Raw genomic sequence first — 15,596 nt, 5'->3', positions numbered from 1 at the left:
AGTTCCCACTGCTCCCTATTGTCATCCCCACAGTCTTACTTATGTTGTTCCCTGCCATGCCACCTAAGGCACTGAGTTTGCAATCCCTGCCACAGTCCTGCTCAATTCCTTGTAGTAGCTCCCTGAATTGCAGGCCTGGGCCTTCAGGGCCAGCCCGGGCTGGGCTAGCCTTGGAACTCTAAACCTCTGAGGAAGTAGAAGTCCCTCTTTTACCACATCCATGAAAGAGTGTGACGTGTTCTCAGATGGTCCTCATGAGGTGATAAGCATTGCAGCATTGTGTCTGGATCCATTATGACAGAATGATATTTAAAACGTAACAGCTGGCCCAGAGTGAGCTCTGACCAGTTGGAGCAGACACATCAGCGCAGCTCTGGGCGTGACCCCCACATCCACAGAGTCCTCCCAGGGCGTCAACCTGATGAGTTGATATCTGTGAAAATGATGTCAATTTCTATTGAAAGTCTAATAAACATGGCCAGTTTAAAAGGGAGTGCAGAATTGGCTCCATTTTTTTCACATAAAATAGGGATGCCAAAAATTTGCAATCCTTTCTCTGTCCCTCTCAGGCTCCAGTCCCAGAGGGGTTCATTCTCCTTTTTAATTGGGGTCCCTTGGTGAATCATTGTCCTCAGTAACTACACTGAGACCCTCAATTGAGTCGCTGGAGCAACATCTGACTGACCTATTGCCCGTTTGATTCATTAACCCACTTATCCTCTCAAAAAAAGTAGGACTGTTGTGAATAAAAGGTGATATCAACCGGCAGGTGTTTTAGAATCTGAGACAAGAGCATGGCAGACTGCTGTCCTCAGTTGGGACACTGGGGCAGTGTCCAGCACCTGTGGCATCCTTTCTCAGGGGCTCCCAGGCCACCTGCCATCAGCTAGCACAGTCACGCTCTCTTTACCTGCGGGTTCTGCTTGCAGCATGATGGGTAGTTCCTTTTCCCCAAAGGCGGTCCGTTACCCTATAGCAGCTTGGCCTGTTACAGGGTCCAGCCAAGCCCTGAGCCAGAGTCTGCTTCTCTCCCTTCCAGGATCCCTGTCTGCTTCTGTGGCTATGCAGATACACGAAGGAAGCCTCTTCTTTCCCAGAACAGCCCCAGAGATTTCATGCAGGCTTCATACAGGCCGGTCGTCTCAATATACACACTCTGGGCCCGACCGCCCCATGCCGCTGACAGCCCGTCGTCCGACCTCTGCTGTCAGGGCAGACCTCAGCTCTGCACACAGCCCATCAGCCAAGGCATGGAGAGAGCAGAGTAGAACCGTCACCTCCCTTTTTGGGCCCCTAGCCTCCTATTAACACAACGTTGCTGGTTCCCTCTCTTTATCTTTCTCATAAGGAGGCGCGCATCTCCTGGGTCATCCACAGCCATCTCTAGGGGGTGGCCAAAGCCCAGTGATATTTTTTTGTTTCCCTGCAGGTGTGTATCCTGGCTCTGTCACCTCCCATAATGGGCTCACATCAGGCATTCTGCCCCCCACGCACGATGTCCCTTCCAGGCACCACCCACTGGACGCCACCACAGGTCCCCACCATCTGTCCCCTCTGCCCACGGCTGAGAGCACCAGGGACGGGTAGGTACAGCAAGCCAGCCCTCCTCGAGGGTACTAAGCAGGTACCTGCATGGGAGGCAGATGAGGACAGGTGTCCCTCACACTAACTGGTTGTTACTGATCATGAAAATAGTCAACATTTAGGCAGCACTTAAACTATGTACTGCGTCTGTCCCAAGCTCTTGCCATGCACGATTTCACTGGTGCCTCACAGTAACCCTACCTGGTAGATGGGGCTGGCACCGGGATGTCTTGCCGCCTCCCCATGAGCCCCCTCTCCTCTCCTGTGGGGGTGGCCCCGGGAATGCTGTCCTTGCCCGGCCCCTGCATTCTGGGCTGCCACGCCCAGGTCTCCTCGAGAGCCTCACCCTGGCTTCTCTTTGGCTCACACCGTGCACTTGGTGAGCAGACTGCCCGCTGCCCGCTCCAGGGGTGCCCACCTGGGCCTCACCCCCACTCCGGCCACTGCAGCTGTGGCCCACTGCCGGGTCTGCGGGGCTGTCCAGGAGCCCTTACCGCAGGATCACTGCAGGGAGGGGTGGCCTCTTCCTGCATTCAATGTGGTTTCCATTGTGGTCACTTAATTGGCTGGAAATGGTGAATGTGCTAATTGCTAGCTTCTAATGCTGCCAAAATCTGTTTCCTTGCCCTGCCTCCTGCCCTCCCTGCCACCTTCACTTACCGCCGGCAGGATTTGATCAAATTTGTCACCCAAGGCCTATCTCCAGAGCCTTCCTCCTCCCCAAGTGAAGCTTTGGCCTTCCTCTGCCTGGGGCCGACCTGGCTTTACCATCATATTTGTCATCCAGGGCCCCTAACTTTGCTCCTCCTTTATTCAAAGTCCAGCTAAGCCCCTGGTGTGGGCAGGCCCTATGCCGCTCACAACACCAGCCCCAGAGAAGCTCCCTATGAGCAGGGGTAGGGGAGAGACCTGCAAGGGTTGATGACACAGGCGAGCTCTGAGGGAAGGAAGCAGGAGAAACTGAAAGCCCAGAGGAGAACCCAGTGCGGTGGGGGAGGCTGGCAGGGAAGGCTTCCTGGAGGTGACGCTTAGCCAGCCTCCAAGGTTAAGTAGGAGTTGGCTGAGCGAGTGGAGAGGTTGGGAGAAAGGAGCAGCAAGAGCGAGGGCACACGTGGTGAGAGCTTGGTGTGTTCTGAGAAGCTGGAATTTTCATGCGAGGTGACAAGCTCCAGAGAGAGGTCACCAGGGCCAGATCAGGGGGCCTGTGACAGAACTCTCTGAGCCGTCACGTGGTCAGGTGTGGGGATGAGAACTCGAGGCCTGCAGCGTGAGCTGAGATCGCCAGGGGCAGCATCGAACAGAGGGCGGATGACAGCTGGAGCTAGGGCTGGCGGGTGGGCAGGAAGAACCCCCAGAAGGCATTAGTGACATGGAACAAGAAGGATTTAGAGAAACTCTGGCTGGCAGAGAGCAGGAGCCGTCGGGGGAGCCCCTGGGTGGGCAGAAGTGCTGGTCACGGAGCAGGGGCAGACTGGTGGTGAAGGCGTGGAGAGCCACAAAGAGGCAGCCTGATGGGGTGCAAAGGGGAACCCAGAAAACCGAGCCTGAGTTCCTCCCCTGTAAAGTGAGCATTGCAGGGCCCTCCTGGAGGAAGGTCTTGAGACCCTGCACATGCCTGACTCTGTATATGTCACCTGGTACAGCTCCTACAGACACCAGCCCCCACCCATCAGCTCAGGCCACCTGCTCACCCACCAGCCAGCCCCAAACATCTCCAACCAAAGAAAAATAAACCTCCATGGCCTTTCCCCACTCGGGCCTGTGCACTCTGCTCTGCCTCATTCATCACCTGCCTGCCGCCTGCATAAGTGCCCGTCAAGAATTCCTGCAACGAGAGGCAGAGTGATGACAAGATCGAGACGGACCCCTGGCTCGCCCGCCCACCCGTGCCTGCAGGAGCCGGGGCTCGAGTCATCCCAACCGCCAGGCGCCCAGGCTCCTCTGGGCTGTGGGACAGAGGGGCCCTCACGCCTGACACCAGGCCCAGCTTGAATGGGTTTCTTTTTTCAGCCCCTAAGAAGAGGTGGGGGAAAGGCCTTCAGCCTCCCGTTCCAGCCAAAGTCAACAGGGAAGGCCACTCGCGGCTCCCCAGTGGTTTGCTGGGACATTTAAATAGCTTGACAGAATTATCTGATTCACTCAAAAATATGCTAAGAGGGCCTGACTTCATGACCAAATATATTTATTCTGGCCCAGAGAAGACGCCGAATAGGGTGGTATTTTACCCCGGCTCCGTACGAGGTATGAAGCCCTAAGTCTGCCAGGCCAGTGAGGTTTTATATTAATTTTTATAGGTTCCAATTGGAGCAAAAATATTTGATTTAGGAGTCATTTGCATGACTCAGAAGAGGAGCTCCAGATGATCTTTTTTCCCTTTAAAGGGTTCAGGTAGAGCAGCATAAGCTCAGCCTTCACGTCTGCTGCAGAGAGAGCCGTGTTCTGTTTAATTTCACTGGCTGTGAAGGTGGCAAATGTGAGTTTATGGCAGGTTTGAGACAGGAAAAACAAACTTTGGAAATGCATGTTTTTTCCCCTTCAGATCTGGTTCTCCTTAATTCTGCAGTGCCGTTAATCTCTGGGTTTTGTAGCTGAACAATTCAGAAACCAGTTTGTTAGTATTTATCAGCTGTTTGCTGCGGGCCAGGCCCAGGGCTGAGCGCCATGGGACTGAGAGGGCCGAGGCCTGGCCCTCCCCGCAGGCAGGGCTGGCAGGAAACCAGGGAAGAGGTTGGGTGCGGGTGCCAGGCTGGGATGGTCATAGGGCAGGTGGGCACCACGCAGCAGGCCCGAAGGAGGACTTACTCTCCAGACCACACCTCGCACAGCCCTCCACTGTCTCCAGAGCGCAGTGGAAGACACTGGCCACCTGAAAGCCATGTGAGCCGGGCCTACAAATATTAATGTAGACAATCATGATAATCCATTCATGGAGCCCTGATGAAGACTCATTTCATTAACTCCAGGAGACTGAAGTGTACCAACAGGGTGTTAGATCCTGGGCTAGGGACCCAGGACACAGGCGGAGTCCCTGCTCCTGCTGACCTCAGAGCACTCACAGTGGGGGGGTCCCAGGTGTATGGATGATGACCGCACCACGCGTGCTGCGGGTGGAGGGGCGGAGACAGCAGGGTGCCAGGGTGGAGGGAGCAGGCAAGGACCCCGCAGAGGGACAGACTTGGAGCCTACCGACCTCTCCCCAAATCCCTGTACCCCATTTTGAGACAGTCCTGATTCCTTGGAGAGACACTGGTCCGTCCCTTTAACGCCTCGCGTCTTGGAGGGTGGGCCGAGGGAACATGCCTAGCCTGCAAAGGTCACCCGGGGCTGTGACGTTGAATTTGCCGTGTATTTTAATGTGATGGTCCAGCAAATCCGCAAATGCAAACAAGAAAATGGAGACCGAGCTCTCCCTCCCTCTTTCTGCAACGCACGTCAGTGCTGTACAGACTGGGAGCCTTCAGCCTGCTCCCAAGAGCCCCCAAGTCCAGCTGAGCTTATTTTGGCTCCTGTGAACAGGCCACCGCCTGGTCTACAGGGATGGGCAGTCCAGTTAGGGGGCCCACTTGGTGGGAGGTGATGAAAGCCCCATCACAGGATGGATCCAAGCAGAGGAGAGATCCCAGGGTTGGAGACAGAGGTCACTAAAAGTGCACTGTGCAGAGGAATAAAGGCCACCTTGGACATCAGACCTACCTGCTGGTTTTCCTTCCCTTCATCTTGATGATGACGATTATTCACAGAGTGGAGAAGAATGGACTGAGATCATACTGGTGCTTTGTCTACATTGCTTTATTTATTTTACCCTCACAGTAACTATGTATGCCAGTGCTGTGTGGCCGGACTAACTTAGGCAACCTCTCTGAACCTTGGTTTTCTCATCTGTGCGAAGGACACAAGAACCTCTCTCACAAACAGGGGTTCCATGAATGGCGGCTGCTGGTGCCATGGGACGTTCTGCTAAGGAACTGCCGAGGCTTTCAGTGTGGCTGCCTTCGGGTTCATCCTCCAGGCGGCCAGGACAGCATACACCGTTAGTGTCAGGACCCGGCAGGGCTGGCTGGTAGTTAGCCCGGGGCAGTAAGAGTGCAGCGTGTCAGGTAGAGAACACAGCAGCCCAACAAGGAAACCAAGGCTCAGAGACATTTAGCATCTCGCCCAAAGTCATGTGGCCAGTGAGCCGATGGGGTATTAAACACAGAGCTGTCAACCCCAGAAGTTGTGCTTATAACCAGTGTTCCTTGCTGTAGTCTTAAATACCATATGGAAGGTTTTCTTCACTGATTCTTTTGAGGCTCTAATACTTAAAAGATTTTAAATTTTTAATTCCAATTTGAATATAGAAATAAAACCCTCCCTCTTCTAACTGCACTGTTGCAAATTAGAGCAGGCCAGGTAGTGAGCTGCCCACTGCTGGAGGGAAGCAAACAGCCGTAGCCATGCCTCTGGTCCTCACCTTCTCCAGAGCCCCTCCTGCTCACAGCTGTCTCTGTTCTCTCCAGGCTAGGACCCGGCCTCCTCTCACCCATGGTCAGCCCACTGAAGGGGCTTGGGCCGCCGCCACTGCCGCCATCCTCCCAGAGCCATTCTCCAGGGAGCCAGTCCTTCCCCACGCTCCCCAGCAAGCCACCCTACCCACCCTTCCAGAGCCCTCCACCCCCGCCTCTGCCCAGCCCGCAAGGTAAGCTCTGCTTGGGGGCCTGTCCTAGGCACACGCAGACTCCTGCTAGGGTGCACGAGAGAAGTGGGACACTCGCCTGGGGAGGAGCAGGTGGGTAACAGAGTGACAGCAGGGGGACCACAGTGGGAGAAGCCGGCGTCAGGTGACCCAGCGTGCCTAGTGAGAGGCACTTCCTGAAGGAAATTCTTCCTCATTGATAAGGCATCAAAGGCTCCCCCAGCCGAGGCAACAGCATTGGCGGTGGCAGGGAACAGCCTGATGCTTGGAGGAGCAGAAGTGATTTGGGTACCTCAGGGGGAGCAGTGGAGGGCCGATTGTCCCTTCCCTCGGGGCACTGGCATCGCCATAAATGACTTGAGGCAGGTGCAGCCACATGAGGCTGTATCACCCCCTCCCTCTGGTGCAGGGCGGAGGGGGAAGAGGGGCCCAGGACCCCTGGCACCTTCTCTACCCTGGGGCTCCCTTCTCTGCCACACCCGCTATGCCTGGACAGGGCAGCACGGTGGGGAGGGGGCCCTGGGCACTTTCCTTTTGTTGATGTGGCCCCTGCATCCCCCTCCGCAGGGTACCAGGGCAGTTTCCACTCCATCCAGAATTGCTTCCCCTACGGCGACTGCTACCGTGTAGCCGAGCCAGCAGCCAGCGGGGACGGACTGGCCGGGGAGGCCCACGGTTTCAACCCACTGCGGCCCAATGGCTACCACAGCCTCAGTGCACCTTTACCTGCCACAGGTAAGCTCCACCTGCATGCCTCCCTTCCCCGAACGCCCACCAAGGCCCAACCCTATGCTGGGTGCTTTATACCCATTGTCCCGCAGCCTAGAGACAGCCCCATGGGTATGACCCGCTTGACAGAGGTGAAATTGAAGGCTCAGAGCTGTCCCAGGACTCCACAGAATGGGATTTGCTCCCTGCCTGTCTCCACAATTCCACACTGCTGTGTGCCTGGATTCTGGCAGGTTCCTGAAGACACGGAGAAGAATCAGACTGGAGCTCACAGTCTAGTTAATGTTCCCTCTGAATATTCACTGCACACCTACTGTGTGCAGGCATGGTTATAGACCCTGAGGATCCAGAGCATGATACAGATACTGATCTCTGTTTAACAGATGAGGAAACTGAGGCCCAGAAGGGCCACATTGCTAGGAAGGGACAGAGCCTGGTGGTCCTGCTTGTTCTTGGGCTGCTTCTGTGCCCCCTGTAGGGCCCTGGGCCTTCCCCAGGTAGTGCCGTTGGCTGGGGCGGAGAAGGCCTGTGAGAGGGGAAGGCTGTGCAAGACCGAAGGCAGAGATAGGCTCAGACCAGCAGGGCCAGTCCTGGTCAGAGCACGGGCCCAGATGGGTTGGCCGGACCCTCCCTGAGTTCTCCAAGCTACGCCCCCCCTCTAGATCAGCCCCATGGCCCAGGGCCAGCTGGAAGCTACAAGGCCTGGGTGGATGGGGACCCCAGACAGAGGGGAGCCCGAGACCCTGTCCCAGAGGCCCCTTGGGCAGCTCTGGGTATGTGCAGCTGGGGGTGGAGGCATGAAGACGTAGGGACAAGCACCGAGGCCACAGACGAGCACACACAAATCTGTGGTTCCATGTGTCCGGTTTGCACAGATCAACCTGTGTCTGTGTATGTTGTCTTTCTTCATGTGCCTGTGGAGTACGTCAGTGTGCCTGCGCATCTGGGGCCGGCATGGGTGGATTCCAGGCAGTGTGGGCCCTCTGAGTGTGTAAGGAGCTTGCAGGGCGCACGAGCTTATGTCCGCACACATGAGCCCACGTCGTGCTTGTGCTGATGTCCATGCCCCAGCTGTGTCCCCATCCTGTGACCCCATCCATGTGCACACATTGTTCCCCATCCTATATAACCCCATCAGTGTACACAGACTGTGTTCAAGTATAGTGTAAGTATACCTGTGGGTGGACATATCACATACATGCACCATAGGCAGATGTGTACCCAATCACAGGGTGAGCATGTTCCATGTTTGCACACACATGGATTGGTGTGTGATTAGGCACCGGCCCCTTTCCCCAGCACTGCTAGCTCTCACCGAGCCACCCTCCACCCAGCCCCCAGCCAGCCCGGGGTCGGATTTCTTGGTTTAGCAGCAAGGCCTGAAATAAATAGTTCTGAGGGCTCAAGAGGTAGTTTCCATGCCCGCTCACCAAGGCAGGGGGTTCTTTTGGCCTCCCTTGAGCCCTGCTATCTGTTGGCGGCCCAGCATCCAGTGCCCCCTCCAGGCACTGCTCAGCTACCTACATCATCTCTGCCAAGCTGAGAATGGGCACACAGGGTTGAACAAGGTGGGGCCGTGGGAGAGTTCAGGAATAGTTCGGCCTGATCCCAGTGCACAGATGGGAAGACGGAGGCCCAACTGCCTTAGGCTACAAAAGTTCGAGACAATAGTTCAGATACAGAGGACTGGGTAAGGCGACATCTCCAGTCCCCTACCAGGTAGAGAGCCCCTGAGCAGTAACCCCACCTGGAGACAGCATGTCCAATGGAAGAGCCAAGTGTCTTAGAGCCGGATCGACCTGGGTTCAAAGCCCACCTCTCCCACTGAACTTGGCCAAGTATATTGCCCCCTCTGGGCCATCTTTTCGGCTTTACAGTGGGATAATGATCCCATCTCAGAGGACTGTTGTGAAGCTTAAGTGAGGTAAGGCTTCACCAAGCCCTTTATAAGTGCCCAGTGAGTACGGGTCCCTTCTTTGGGTTTCTTGTGCCTGGTAGGGTGGAGGAACCTGAAAGGGTGGGCGGGTTGGGGTCCTTCTGCCAGGAGGGGACCAACCCCTGCAGGCAAGAGCTGTGATAACACACCCCCACACTCCCACCCCCCACATTCTGCACCAAAGCCCAAGCCCCTCCTCCCCCTACCTGGAAGGGCAGAGGGCTCAGAGCAGGTCTCACTGAGGGGACACTAGGCAGGACGGTGGCATCTGGGAGTTGGAAAAAGGTGACGAGGCACACCCCCTGAGTTCTGCAGCCTGGACCCTTGCCCCACACAGGCTACGAGGCTCTGGCCGAGGCCCCATGCCCCACAGCGCTGCCGCCACAGCCATCTGAAGATGTCGTGTCCAGCGGCCCCGAGGACTGCAGCTTCTTCCCCAATGGGGCCTTTGACCACTGCCTGAGTCATATCCCCTCCATCTACACGGACACCTGAAGAGAGGCCCGTCCCACACCTGTCCACCCTCCACCAGATGCTACCGTGCCCACCCACTGTGTGTTCCCACCGTCTGTGCACCCAGCCTGAGCAGCCAGATCAGAGCTCTCCACACATTTAGGGTGCCGGGTCTGCGGCGGCCGCCCAGCGCTGGCCGGGAGCAACCATCGCAGCCCCAGCGGGGGCTCAGAGGTGCCCGGCAGGATCCGTGACCTGCGACGTACCCTTGACCGTGTCTTCCTTTTCTCTCCCCAACAGTTTTAAAATCACAGACCTCATGTATATAAAGTGTACAGAATTTGTTTTCCATTCCCCTGCCAGTTTTATACTTTTGGTTTTACAAGAAAAACATTAAAAACTGGAAATAAGACTTGGGGGCCTGGTTCTGTTTTAGTGATTGGCCTAGAGGCTGAGTTCAGGGGAACGGGGAGGTGTGTGTAGCGGGTGGGGGGGGCTCAGAAGGCCACATGGAGACCAGCTAGGGCCTTGGGTTCTCCCTCCCGCCTGTGCCCCCCCCCGCCCCCGCCCCCCGCCTCGTGGAGATGGGTGCCCTAGTCTCATGGCCCCACCAACATGCTGTGAGCCTTACAGACACTGCCACTAGTCTCAGGACCTCAATGAAAGGCAGGCTTATCCCGACTGGCAGGCAAGGGAACCAAGGCTGGGACTGGAACTGGAACCCAGCTCCATCTGGCCAGGCCTTTGCTATCTGCACTGACTTCTCAGTAGGTGGGAAAATGCGCTGCAGTTCTGGCGTGGCTTTGGGTAAACCAGGCAGGCCATGGGGCGGGGCGGGAGCTGGGCAGGGCAGTCCTTGCAGGGACAGAGCCCAGACAGGCTCCTGGAGGCGAAGGCAGGGGCAGAGGCAGGGCCCGAGAAGGTGGGCCAGGGTGCAAAGAGCATCCTTTGCACACAGAGCCCCACCCTACCCTGAATGGCCGGAACAGCCAGGGAGGGAGGGGAGAGGAGCCGATTCTGAGGGCACCGAGGCCGCCAGGCCGCTGCCGCCCTCCCCCGCGTGTCTCTCCCGTTGTCCAGGGAACAGGCCCTCCATCCAGGCCTGCACAGATGCTCTGGATAGTGTCATGGACCTCACCATGTCACCCCACAGGTCACCTGGTTTAAGAAAAAAATTCCTCAAGGAAAATTCTTGCCACTAGCTGCTGAAGTGAAACAAGGCAAGGGAGAGCATATTTACTGAGTACCTACTGCGCGCCGGGCCCTCGCCTGTGCCCTTGACAGCCCCGTGGAAGGTCTTTCCATCCCCACTTTGTAACACGTGCTGGGTTAGGTAAGCAAAATGAGATGGAAAGATCTAGTCAACCTGTCCTTTATAGAGGGGGACCCGAGGTTCAGAAAGGCCACCCCGCCATGTGACGGACCAGATGATCTGTGCCTGGTTGTCCCCCATAATCTTGGGAGCCCACGACTGTACTAACCGTGTGTGTGCAGCTTGGTGCCAGTCCGGGGTGTGCTGCCCCGGACTCTGCTCTCCGACACCTGCCCACCCCCCGGGGCATGGTCCACCTTTCTGTGTGCCCAGGCCCACCTGTGGGGACTGTGTCTGGGGCTCCCTTCACTCTGGCTCCTGGCCAGCTGCAGCCTATGAGGCGCTTAGCATGGGATGGGGGGGAGGGGCGGTTCCCTAGGGGAGCTATGTCCTCCACTGAAGGTCAAGAGGCCCTCTCCGCACAGCCCACTCTCAGGGAAGTCAGGGCACTGCACTGTCCCTCATTTGTCTGATACCCTGTCCACGTCATGGTACACAGTTCCTTCATTTCACCCTCTTCAGTTGCTGCAAAGGCAGTCTGTTTCCTGCTGGAGCCGGGCAGTCACCCCATTTTACAGATGCAGAGAGTGGGAGAGGATGAAGTTAAGGCCCAGCCAGCAAGTAATAGACCTGAGATTCAAACCCCAGCCTTTGGCTCCAGAACTCATGCCCTCTCACCCACAGCACTGCCTGGCCCTCAAAGACGGGGCAGCATGGCTCCCACCTCTCCCAGCCCCAGCCTCCCGGAGCAGACCCCAAGCAAGGCCCCCGGGGGTGGGACTAACCCAATGTCACTCAGAACATCGGGGTCTGGGACGAGGGTCTGGGGCTCCTGACTCCCACCCAGGCTCTCTTGCCCCCTCACCCCATTCCCCACTGGTTTTATGGAACTAATTAGGTTGTGGCAAAATTCCTTCAACAGAGATGCTCAGAATCAATACTGCATGTCATTGTGAGCACTTAATCCACTCCAGATAAGCAGAATTAAGCTGTACAATGAGGACACATTTCTATTAATAATGAAAAGGGCTGAGCTATGAGCAGAACACACAGGGAGCCAGCAGTTGGATCCCATTTAATTTCAGAGAGACAGCGAAAGGAAGAAAAGGAGAAAAAGACAAAGAGAAACAGAGAAAGAAAAGACAGACAAGTGAGTTGGAGATGAAGGCGGGCGCCCAGCCTGGAGACCGGCACACCACAGGGCTCGACGGGCTGCGGCTTTCATCATGCCCCTGAGCTGTAAATGGGATTGTGCCCCCCCCCCCGCCCCGGGGTCTCCTCAGAGCCTCCTGTCCTCCTCTTGGCATGCTCTGGACCCTCCTGCCCTGACGCTCCGATACCCACCGGGTCTCCCTCCTAGGCCACGGTGAGTTCCTCAGCGGGCAGGCCCCTGGGGTAGGACCTGCCGACAGGCTGCAGCTACGCTCCCTGCCCAGCCAGTGCTTTCTTTGTCCATTATTTTGTGTTCTCTAAATGATGGACAGAGCAGCCCCTCCTGAGCTCTGACCATTGCCGGCGACACTGCAGCAGGAGTCCGTGGCATCCCAGGGGCGTGGTGATTGCTGCTCCTCCTGACTGGCCAGAGGTGCGACTGTCTATCCTCACACGGAGAGGGCTGGGGGGCCGGCGGAGGGGGGTGTTTTTCACCTGGAGGGCTCCGGGGAGTTGGCTGAGGCTGGCGGGGCCTGCGGGGCCCGTAGGGCAGTGGTGCCGAGTCTGCCCAGGGCTCCCCCTGGGGACCCGAGTGCAGGGACAGCGCCCAGGCCTACCAGGTGACCACAGTGCCCTTCCCAGCCAGCCATTCCAGCTGGCCCTGCAGCCCAGCCTTTGTCCAGTCCAAGCTGAGATGGGCCCATCTCCCTGTAACAGTGGGAAATTGTAACCCACCCCACCATTCTTTGGACAGTGTTTCTGTAAGTGCTGACTCTGACTAACATGTAGCTTGCAGAGGAACAGCATGTTTGCGTAAGAATCCTAGGAACTAACTTCAAAAGATACAGACTTCGAGCTTTGAGCACCCTGGTTTTGGGAGATTTGCTGACCTTCATCTGTGGGTCCAAGATGACATGAAGCTGAGACGATGTGAATTCATGATGACTGAACCGGGGGAGGCGCACCGGGCCGCCACTTGTCTTATTGGAATGGCCTGTGCTCATCTGCATGTGGAGAACTTTGCAACCCTCTCCCTTTGTCTCTTCCTTCTGTGTCCTCTCATCTCCCCAGGGAGATGGGCTTTGAGACATGGGTCCCCCATCTTCCAGGTGGCTGGCATCTAATAAACCACTTTTCTTTACATCAGCACCTGCCCTAAGTGCTGGCTTTCGCAGCCGCAGGCAGCTGGGCCTGCGTTTGGTTCCATCCCCACCGCCTTATCTCTGTCTCCCTGTTTCTCTGCCTTCCATGTCCCAGTTCCATCATCCGCCTGCCTGTCCCCTGTCTTCCATCTCCCCGTCCCTGCCTGCCTTTCCTTACTGCTCGCCCTCACTCCCCTGCGGTTCTCTCCGTCTCCCCCATCCCTGTCTCTGTCTCACCACTTCTCTGCCGGTGCCCTTTAGTCCTAATTCTCTCCTCCCTCCCTCTCTCCACCACCCCCTCGCCCCCGTTCATTCCCTTTGTCCCTCTTTTTCCTCCATTTTCTCTTTCTCTTGCCCTCTTTAAACTGCAAGGTCTGATCCAAAGTAAGTACACTTTTCTTCTGTCTCCCCTTACTCTCCTTTCTCTGATTCCTCCTTGCTCAGTCTTCCTAATTCTCTGTGGCCCAGAGGGAGACAGTGCCTTGCCCAAGACAACCCAGAGCGTTGGTGGCAGGGGAGCACAGGGCTGGGAAGGGGGAATCCTAGGAGAGTGCTGGAGGGAGAGGCCTTGGCACAGGGCGACCCCTGCTCCACCTGAACGCCACCCACCACGGGTCTCTGGGTGAACGGGTATGGGACCTCGGCTTCTGCCCCGCGTGGCCAGGCCCGAGGTCCCCCTGATGCAGGGCATACCCGGATCGGTCCTGCAGGGACTCCCTCCGCCTCCCAATTCTCTTACCCGCTGGCCCTTGTGTTCCGCACTCCCACCCCGACCCAGACCTTTGGGCTGAAAAGGCCCACAGAGGCCACCACTTCCACCCCTCATGTCACAGATGAGGAAGCCCTTGGAGACCAGAGTGACAAGCAAGGGACTAGTGGGAGTGTCAGAGCAGACTTATACCCGAGGACGCCCCCTCCTGCGCACTGCTGTGGAGGGCGTGGTTGGGGAAGCTCCCGCTAGAACGTACACCCCACGAAGGCAGATCCTGGTCTGTCCTCACTGCCGACTTCTGACAGCAGGCGCTCCAATGCCTGTTTGTTAAATACCTCAATGGAGCTGGAGAGACGGGAGCAGGGAAACAAGGACCTGCCTGCACAGAGCCTTGCACACAGCAGGGCCACAGTAAATATTTGGAGGCTGGTCATCCCGTCCAACCCCTCGTTTTCCAAACAAGACAGGCCTGCAGATACAGAGCAGGTCAGTGACCAGCAGTGGAGAACCCAGGCCTCTTGGTCCCAGGCCACACTCTGTCCAGCCTCTCTGTCTCCTGAAGAAGGACTGCATCCCATGCTTACAACTCCTACAGATGCATGTGTGTTCTTACAACATCTGCAAGGCCAGCGTGATTACCCCATTTCACAGAGGAAAGAACTGAGCCTCAGAGAGGTGGCCTGCCAGAAACCACTAAGAGAGTCAGGGAGGAGCTGGAGTTCCAGGGCACGGGTGCCCACCCCCCGCCCCTGCAGACCCACGTCACGTGACCGAGACCGGTCCGCAGGAGTTCTGGCACACGCCTCTCTCCCCCACCGTCCAGAGGGGACCATTATGCTTTTACAAGTCCCGATTTATATACTCGCCTGGCCCGTCAGCTCTGCCAGGGATTTATAGGTTTCTAAGTGATCGTGTCTCTGGGGGGAAATGCAAGTGGAACGTGAACCGGGAAGCAATTGCCAGCCCTGTCAGCCCTGCGGCTGCAGAGCCAAAGCTCTTCGATTTATTCCAGGGGCCCAGTGGTGCAACGGGACCCCGCAGAAGGGCCATCAAGACAGAGGCCAGCAAGGAACCAGGCCTCCAGGCAGCCCTGAGCTGGGCTTTGCCACCAAGGAGATCTGTTCTATCCGTGCAGAAGGGTAGGGCTGCCTGAGCCCCCACAGCGCCAGGGAGTGCGAGGCCTGGTATCGGATTTGGGTCCAGTGGGCAATTTCGAGGGCAGAGCAAAGAGCTGGAGCAGCCAGCTAGGCTCCAACTTTATTTGGAGCCAAGAGGGTGGGAACAGGCTATACCTCAAGCTGAAAATGCTGAAACTGGAGGATGGGTCCATTACACTATTCTCCAGGGCTTGTTAGACTATTCCCTGTACTTTTGCGTGTTTGAAATTCTCCAGAAAAGAACTGATGCGGTCCCAGGGTGGCCCAGCTGGGACTTTCTCACTGGCCGGGCAGCCTGGATGGGCACAGGAGGCTCAGCTCTGCATGCCTGGGGCCCGAGTGCACCTTTACTGTGACTGCCTTGTCACAGCAGGGACCATGTTGGTGGCCCTATGTCCCCAGTGCCCAGCACAGGGCCTGGCACACAATTGGTGCTTAATAAATGCTTCTTCGTGGGGGTTAATTTGCCAGTGACAATAAGAACCTGTGCAGAGTGAGGGCCAGGGCGGGGCGAGGTCTGCTGAGGGTGGCTGCGGGCGCTGGAGGTGGGCCTGGGGACTCAAGAGACTCGGGGGACCTTGACCTGAACCCCAAAGCTCTGCCGGGTGCCCTGCAGAGAGGGAGCTGACTGTACTGGGAGCCCCCCACCAAGCAGGCTGGGACTAAATCTCACATTTCGAAAAGGCAGAGTCTTCTAAAGCAGGACAAACAACTTTGGAAAGAAGTGGGCTCCCCGTCCCTGAG

General features: G+C 56.9%; 1 protein-coding gene across 3 annotated transcripts in view; it reads left to right on the top strand.

Moving 5' to 3' along the window:
• GLIS1 (GLIS family zinc finger 1) overlaps positions 1 to 9,419 on the top strand; it is a 210,791-nt gene extending 201,372 nt beyond the window's left edge. For 2 of the 3 annotated variants that reach the window (XM_054572450.1, XM_054572443.1), the window contains 4 exons: positions 1,430 to 1,583; positions 6,084 to 6,262; positions 6,827 to 6,994; positions 9,262 to 9,419. In XM_054572450.1, coding sequence (XP_054428425.1) covers positions 1,430 to 1,583; positions 6,084 to 6,262; positions 6,827 to 6,994; positions 9,262 to 9,419 — 659 coding nt within the window. The remainder of the gene's footprint in view (positions 1 to 1,429; positions 1,584 to 6,083; positions 6,263 to 6,826; positions 6,995 to 9,261) is intronic. The other variant, XM_054572456.1, reaches the window with a different exon arrangement.
• Positions 9,420 to 15,596: the final 6,177 nt, after the last annotated feature.

Source organism: Pteronotus mesoamericanus, unplaced genomic scaffold (assembly GCF_021234165.1).
Source record: "Pteronotus mesoamericanus isolate MK-2021 breed Mesoamerican mustached bat unplaced genomic scaffold, CSHL_Meso_final contig_105, whole genome shotgun sequence".
Lineage (NCBI taxonomy): Eukaryota > Metazoa > Chordata > Mammalia > Chiroptera > Mormoopidae > Pteronotus > Pteronotus mesoamericanus.
Note: the sequence above shows the minus strand (reverse complement) of the source record. Positions and strands in the feature narration are given on the sequence as shown.